General features: G+C 42.8%; 1 protein-coding gene across 3 annotated transcripts in view; it reads left to right on the top strand.

The window, feature by feature from the left end:
- The first annotated feature begins 2437 nt into the window (after positions 1–2437).
- Positions 2438–8460, top strand: part of ZFYVE28 (zinc finger FYVE-type containing 28) — a 77824-nt gene continuing 71801 nt past the window's right edge. Inside the window, exons 1-3 of one of the 3 annotated variants that reach the window (XM_085871406.1) lie at positions 2438–2650; positions 2756–2848; positions 3199–3261. In XM_085871406.1, the coding sequence (XP_085727532.1) occupies positions 3226–3261 (36 nt within the window). In that variant the 5' untranslated portion in view covers positions 2438–2650; positions 2756–2848; positions 3199–3225. Of the gene's footprint in view, positions 2651–2755; positions 2930–3198; positions 3262–8460 lie in introns of all 3 variants that reach the window. The other 2 variants (XM_085871408.1, XM_085871407.1) reach the window with 2 other exon arrangements.

Raw genomic sequence — 8460 nt, 5'->3', positions numbered from 1 at the left:
ATTAAGCAGGAGATAACGCAACAACTGTTAAGGTGGGATCGCTCAAGCGGAGCGTCCTACGGAGCGTACTGGGTTGCGCTGTTCGGCCGATCGTGCCTGGTATTGTGAGGCTGTTAGTCCTCATCTGCTCTCTTTTCTTCTGGTTATCTAATCTTGCTCGGGTGTGTGTGTGTGTGTGTGTGTGTGTGTGTGTGTGTGTGTGTGTGTGTGTGTGTGTGTGTGTGTGTGTGTGTGTGTGTGTGTGTGTGTGTGTGTGTGTGTGTGTGTGTGATGACACCTGTCGTCGCATAAGTTAAGATTGTAGAAGATATAACAGGATAAGTCTACTCTATGTCTGCTTTTGTAAATTGCATGCCTTTTGTCACACCCCATAAATTCCTTGCTCTCCCTGCTGCACATAAAAAATAAACCCCATTCACTGTGCCACATACCATTCCTCGCTTAATTGTAAATAAATACTTTGTATGGAAATGTTGCCAGCTCGTTTTCATATTTTCCTTCATTGGTCCAGCATGGTCCATATCCTCGCAGAGCCAGGACGTTATTCCCCAACGATCTGTTTTCTAGCCGGTACATCCTTGGCAGTTACGCTCGGCTGCATTGATCTGGTTTGAACAAGTCGTACCGAGGGCGTGTCCCCCGGTAATTAGATCACGTGACCATTAGGTAACTGGAATCCATGAGACAGAGGTCCCTAAGTCACGTGGTCGAGTTATTGGTGCTCACGGTCGATTAGCGACCTGCTGCGTCACGGCGTTATTCGTGTGTAATGGCCTGTGATTCCGGAGAGTCTGGTGGGAACCCCAGGTTGCTTCCCACCCCTCGTGGTCTTCTCTCCCCCGACGGCCCGATCCCAGCTCCGCAACAATATATAAATATATATACAAAATTATATATATATATATATATATATATATATATATATATATATATACAAAATTTATGTATAGTAGTGCAGGCCCGTACGTGCGTGGCCGTACGTGCAAAAAAAAAAGAAGAAGGAATTGTGACGTCAATTGTGATGTCATGGCACCGTGTCCTGACATTGGTTTTGTAAATAAATGGCCATAACTTGGGAACCACTTGTCCGATTAATATTAAACCTTGAAAAGGCACATCCTCAGGGCCCCAGCAATATACCTGGCAAGTTTAAATTAGATCGGACCAGTGGTTGTCGAGAAACAGCGGTAACAGACAGACAGACAGACACACAGAGATGCTGGAATTATAGATGCTCGTGCGGGCCAGTACTTGCGTGGCCGTACGTGCAAAAAAAAAAATATATATATATATACATATATATATATATATATATATATATATATATATATATATATATATATTAAAAAACTTTCAAACCGTGTGCCAGAAACAATAATCACACAGGCCATGCCTTTGCTCTCGCGTGCCCGTATGTGCGTGCCCGTACGTGCAAAAAAAACAACAAAAAAACAATTGTGACGTCAATTGTGATGTCATAGCACCATGTCCTGTCATTGGTTGCGAAATAAATGGCCATAACTTGGGAACCACTTGTCCGATTAATATCAAACCTTGAAAAGGCACATCCTCAGGGCCCCAGCAATATACCTGGAAAGTTTCAGTTACATCTGACCAGTGGTTGTCAAGAAACAGCGGTCACACACACACACACACACACACACACACACACACACACACACACACACACACACACATTGCTGGAATTATAGATAAGATATATATATATATATATATATATATATATATATATATATATATATATATATATATATATATATATATATATATATATATATATATATATGACAATTATTGAAGGGATTGCATGTGATGACGAAGTGTGTGAGGCCGGTATTTGTGTTGTGTGTGTTCAAAGAATATATTGTGGTCACATGTTACAAACACTCAAGGGTCCATTGTGATTGATTTGATGGTTTTACACGGCACTTGGTGGGAACTTTGAAACCGGTGTATCATGTGCCGTTTGTTAGTGGTTTCACAGGGAGAGCTGCTGGACTGACAGGCCGAGATTCACGACATCAGGACATAACCGCACGACGTGGATCGATTCAAAGCGGTGGTCGTCAAGTATCCCACGGTGTCGCTTGGAGTATGCCAGGTATCACCCGCAACGTGAACAAAATTCCAAATTCCAAGCGTGCAGTGCAGAAGGCACTGCATCAGCAGCACAGGCGCGCTGCAACGACGGCGAACCGCATCCAGGCACTGCATATGAACGACACCGAACGATCAAGTCGAGCACACCGATTTATTTCTGGTTTTACAATGTATGACGTAAGTACATACGTAGAACAAAACACGTCATGGCAAAAAACAGCATCTATAATCACCTCACGCAGGGAAAGTATGGAACTGACTTAAAAACAACAACAACAACAAACATAAAACGTGACGATGCCAACCAAACGGCATGACGTAATTCCGTCAGACGCACGTGTTCCTGACGTCACGGCGCAGCACGGTCCGCGTTGGATTTGCGTCGGTGGTGATTTTGGGGTTTGGATTTTAACGTCTCTTGTTATTCTGTGACAATGTGAGGTATTTATTACCACAGCGATGAATGGTTTCACCACAGTTGGTGACGGCGGTGGTGGTGGTGTGTGAAGGCGTGTCGTTTTACCATCGTGTACGTTGTTGGACCACGCTCTCCTCTTTCTCTTGTTTTTTTTTTGCCATTGTTGTATCATTTTATCGTCCGTATAGTTATACAGTTTATAATCGTGTTCCACAGACTCGTGTTATTTCAAAGTGAGTTGGCCGTTTCGAGTCGCTGAAGCCCGTCATTGTCCTCCCGCGTCCTGGTACCGTCCGTCATAAGACGAAGGTATTGTTAACACGTCATTGTAAGTTGTGGATTCACCCATCGGTTGGTACATCTCTTCATTAACACGTCATTTTATCCTTGGTACGTCATTGTGGCCTCCTTTTGGGTCATTACACGCGATACGTGCATCTACCGTCCTTTTACCCGTGGAGTACTTGCTAAACATTACGTTAATTAATTAATCAATCCAATTTATCCGAGTTATCAAGTTGTCTGTCATATTGCTTGAGAACTTGGGATTGTGTGCCATGCCAACAACAACAACAACAACAACAACAACAATATATATATCTTTACCATAGTCTGACTCATTTACCATCACCTCCGATTTATTTTTTTTCCCACCGCAGTGATATTGGAGTTCCACGGCGATCAAGATGTACACACTGCGCAAGTGGCTGTACAAGCCCAAGGTGAGAGAGCGTTCGAAGATAAGTACACTAGTACAGGTGTCGAGGCTCATGGAATGGCTTGATGAATGAGGGTTCGTACCATGACGGAGAGCTGGTGGAGATGAAGACGTGGCCACGGTCCTGCGATGCGGCCACAATCCGATGTGGTACAGGAAATTTTATACACGTCGATAACGCTCTTGTTGGAGTGCTTGTGAATTGCCATAGTCTTTCAATGATGCCACTCTGTAGTACTAATTTTGCTTGTGCATCTGTAAGAAAGTTTCAGCGCTTTTATTTTGCTTGCACGTCGTCGGCGGACTGACTGCCAGCCATCGCCGGCACACATCGTCGGCCAGTTGACATCAGCGTGCTAATGGTCTCATCGTTGACGCACCATTGGCTAACGTTGTCCAAATGTCTTCAGTAGCCATAAGAAGCCTGGTTTTGGCTTGGTGGCTTGGGATCCTAGGGTCCTGAGTTCATGCCCCGTTGGGCCGCTGAATTAATACACCAGGGGGTTGACTCAGCCTGTCATCCTTCCGAGGTCGGCAAAATGAGCACCAGTGCACTGGTAAGGGGGACACTGCATCAGCGGCATAGCCGCGTCCCAACCAATGATGCAACCGGCAGCCACAAGCTGCACTCGATAGAGAGAGAGTAGCCATTAGGCCATCCATTTCTCTCCATCTTAAAACCAATGTGGAACTAATGTGAGCAATGTGTGCATGAGTGACTGTGCCAACATTAGTCCAATGTAAGTGTGCCAGTTGGGATATTTCTCGAATCGTATCAAGTCATATTTTATCTCATATTGTTATTGTCGTGTTACATGAGATGTTATGCATGAGCTCTGCAAAGCCATAAAAAAACGAAGTGACAAAATATTATAACATAACAATGCATCATGCTCCATGTGCATGAAGGTGTATTTTGGCCTTTCCTTATAATGTACACATTTGCAGACATTCCTGTCCTTGTGCTGCCTGAGGACAAACTGAGATTTCATAGGTTGGGAGGGGTGCAGAACAACATCGACGATACTTCCTGGAATACATTGAGCTGACAACAATTCCATGATCATTTGGCTCAACGTGCCCTCACCCAAATGCCATGATGTCATCCGGCTTGATTGTGATTAAAAAAAAAAAAAAAATATATATATATATTTTGTATGCAGCGTTGAAGCTCATGGAGGAGCATGAACACAGAATGGATCAGGGCATAATGGAACAAAAATAACAGGAGGAAGAGAGGATGTGGAGTGAGACACACTTAACAGGGTTAAGTGACAAAATGGAGGGAGACTTGGAAAATAGAGGATGTGGGGAAGAAGGAGGGCGAGGAGAGGATCTCAATCACAGAAGTGGAAAGAAAAACTAGAAACTCCGAAAGAGTTGAGCTTGGGGAAGGTTAATCATGGGGCAGAAATGATCTCGACTGTGGATGGGGGATGACATGAGATGCTGGTGAATTGCTGTTTTTTTTTTTTAAGCATGGAACAGAAAAATGAGATTAAAGAGATTGAGGAATCTACTCCATGCAAACACAATAGCAATATGATGGCAATCTTCAGTTCCACAGATGGAGGGGAAAAAAAGAGGAACGAATGAGTGGAGGTGAGCAGTGAGTCTGGATTTTGGGCGTTTCACCAGAAAGTAGTTACTGGCAGACTGTGTGTGCCCTGTAGAAATTGGGTGGAGGCGGGAAGACTATGACTGAGTTCGGAAAAGGCAGAGGGTACGAGGCGGGAGAATACGGACACCACCGACCTGGTTACGATGTGAAAGTGAGAGGCGTAGAGACTCTGCTTCATCGTGGGAGATTCCAATGATTTTGAAGGTCTAGATTCCAAGGCGTCAAGTTGAGCAAAGTGTTCGGCAGGGGTGCCAACCCAGAAGAGAGTGCAGTATTCCATCAACGTGCGTATGACGGCCATGTAGGTAGATTAAAAAGTCGATTTTTAATTATGTCAGGAAGAATAAATGGAGGATTTTAAAGTAAATTTAAATGTCAAAAGCAGAATTATAACAAATTGATTATTGTACCGATGAAATTTGGTGACCATTTGTGAAGAGATGAGAGGGGAGATTGGTTTTATTTGATTTGGGAGAGAAAAGTTTCCTCGAAGTCATGAAAATACAACGGTGTAAAATGTCCATTTTGCACATGTCCCTCCCAAGAACTGTTATGTCAAAGAGTGACATTGAGAAAAGCACAAGGTGTACAAAATACTCCACTGGTTTAGCATCTCAAACAGCTTCTGACAGTCTAGCCTTGCACTGGCCTTCTCGTGGCAGGGTTGTTTTCACTAACAGGTGGTATGGAGGTGAAAATCAAATCGTTGATTCCTTAAAACCAGTTTCTTTGAAGAGGTGGGGCTCATTAGCCTTGGTAGGCAGCTCATCTCGTGGAAGGAAACACTGAATCCAATTCCACCACTGCCTTGTTCAGTTTTTGAAACTGAAAGTTAAGGGATTAACGCGGTAAAGGCAGCAAGCCTTCTTGAAGAAGGTGGCCTTTGCATTTGTTAACCCGTGGGCCAACATTGGGCAAGGTGTAATACCCCCAATTTTAGCCTCCTGATCAGGGTTCTGTGAAATCATGGGAGCAGGTGGTAGATGGTATGGCCTTGATGTGAGGCAGAAGATTCTCTTATGGAGAACAATGGCTGGGATCACCCGTCGAATAGAGACACTGCCCAGAAGAAGGCAATTGAAAACCACTTCTATATACTTCATGCCAAGAAAACGATCACTTTCAGAAATCCAAGAGATAAAACTATGGTGCTGGATTATGAGCCCCATGTTTGTAAGTGCCCAAATGGCTACTGGGGAAGAGCAAAGTGTTTTGATGAGTAGGACTGGTCGTTGTGATGGGACAGGATCAAAACCGCAAGGAAATCCAGTCTCTGAGGTCGCCAGAACTGAAAGTCAAACTCTGAGCTTCTCAAACATTCATAAAATTCGGACACAGAATGTAAGATCAACGAATCAGGAAAAGGTAGATATAATGAAGAGGACAACAACTGAAATGTTGTGGATAAGTGAACTTGGATGGACTGGTTTGGGGCAGTTTCAATCTGTCAATTACAAAGTGTTATTTTATTTGTATTACAGTAGCAGTGATTTGCAACAAGAAGGCATCATTCGTTGCTGGTATACAACCCAGTAAATGATGGGTTAATATCATTGAGGTTTAAAGGACATCCAGTGAACAATACCACCATCATTCAGATGTATACTTCAACTTCTGCCGCAGATGAAGGAAATGTGCAGGAGTTTTATGGAATGTTGCAGGAACTAGCAGAACAGGTGCCGAAGGAAATGTTTTTTCATTGTTATGGGAAACTGGAATGCAAAAAATTTGAGGAGCAAGAGCACCAGGGAATGCAGGAAAGCATGGGCTTGACATCTGAAATGAGTCAGTAGAGCGAATGCTGGCGTTCTGTTTGGGGAATGATCTTGTAATTGCAAACCCATGGTTTAAACAACTTAAATGCAAACTGTACACATGGACCTCACCTGATCAGCAACATGGAAATCTGATTGATTACATTCTAATCAATGGAAGATTGGCCACAACTGGATGGAATTAGATGACGAGATTGGCATTGTCGCCTCTAAGCTATCTCTCCTGAGCGATTAAACTGTTACCCTGGTGTTTTGCATGCAGGGCGATTATGTCAATGAGTATACCGTCCCTCACATGGATGTGAACCTGGGTGTTCAATCTGCTCACACTAGTTGGTTTTCATTACAGGTCCTATGATTAATTTTGTGAAGACGAGGCAAGTTATTACCGGTTGCTTGATCAAGTTCCAAATTCCTTCCACATTCACTCCAGTGTCCTGCGTCAGAGTGGCAACTGACACTTTGTCAAGAGTATGGCTACTTTATGATGCAGTATTACGTATTAATGGCTTTGAAGGTCTACAAATGGCTGAAACATTTTCTTCTACCCCCGCTCATGCTGAAGCATACATGTAACGTTAATAAAGAACATATCATAATGACAAGAGTAATTTGACAAAAACCCTTTCTGTAACCTCTCCCAGCCAGTAATACAAAGCAAAATAGCAAGTCAAAATGTAACCAAAGACATTCTCCCATGTATAAACGTCAATGAACAGAATGGCGAAGCGAGGATGAAACTGAAGAGATTACATACAGGGCCTAACCATGGACAATGTGCAATAGTTATACTTGGATTTTTACAATTGTATGTAATTACGCATCAGTCTAGGACAGTGCCGTTTTCACTTGAATGGCTTCAAAGTAATCAACATCAGTGAAAGTCAGGGTGATTGTCAATATAATACTTAATTTGAGGGTATTGAAAGAATTTGTTGTTCAGCTAGTGATTTATGAAGTCGAAGCTTCACATTATCCTTCTCTTCTCTCCCAACTTTTCCCTTGATGGGAGGGTAAGTGGTGATGCCAAAAAAAACAACAAACCATGACAATCTATGCAAATACAAGTACTGTATATGTCTGTTCCTTATCTTTCTCACCGTTTTGCACATACTTGCCAAACTCTGTGGGAATAATTATTTGAGTTGTGCTGTCGATATTTACTTAACTTTCATTTACATGTTGACTGCTATTGACATTGTTTGTGGTACATGCTTTATGACCGGCGTGGTAACTCCGCCACCGAAGGTGGATGGAGATTATGTTCTCACCCCTATTTGTTTTGTTTGTCTGTCTATGAGCAGGATATATCAAAAAGTTGTGGACAGATTCGGACAAAACTTGGTGGACAGGTTGGGTGTGTGACCTCGGACGAATTGATTTAGATGTTGGTGAAGATCCAGATGGCAATTTTTAAAGTAATTTTTCACGATTGAGAAATGGGGCCAAAAACGATACATAGCACGATATCTCAAAAAGTTGTGGATGGGTTATGACCAGACAAAGTGGATGAGTTGGTTTGGTGACAAGAACAAATTGATTAGATTTTGGTTAACGTCTGGATTCAGATCTCTCCTCTGTGATACAAAACGTAAACTGTTCAGCTTGGCGAAGGTATGTGCTCTACCGAGCGCCATTCAAGTTTGAGACTGTGTTCGGAACTCTGCCACGTGTTGCACCATTCGGGCACGTGGGCTGGCTAAACTGTTTAAATTATCAGGAGTACATCAAAGCATGCTCATGAGTAATGTTATGAGAAGTAATGGATAGCTACAATAAGTTATTGAATGACAACAAAAGCAATGAA

The sequence above is a fragment of the Eptatretus burgeri genome, chromosome 2 (genome assembly GCF_056783735.1).
Source record: "Eptatretus burgeri isolate ZD-2024b chromosome 2, Ebu_testis_v1, whole genome shotgun sequence".
Taxonomy (NCBI): Eukaryota; Metazoa; Chordata; class Myxini; order Myxiniformes; family Myxinidae; genus Eptatretus; species Eptatretus burgeri.
Note: the sequence above shows the minus strand (reverse complement) of the source record. Positions and strands in the feature narration are given on the sequence as shown.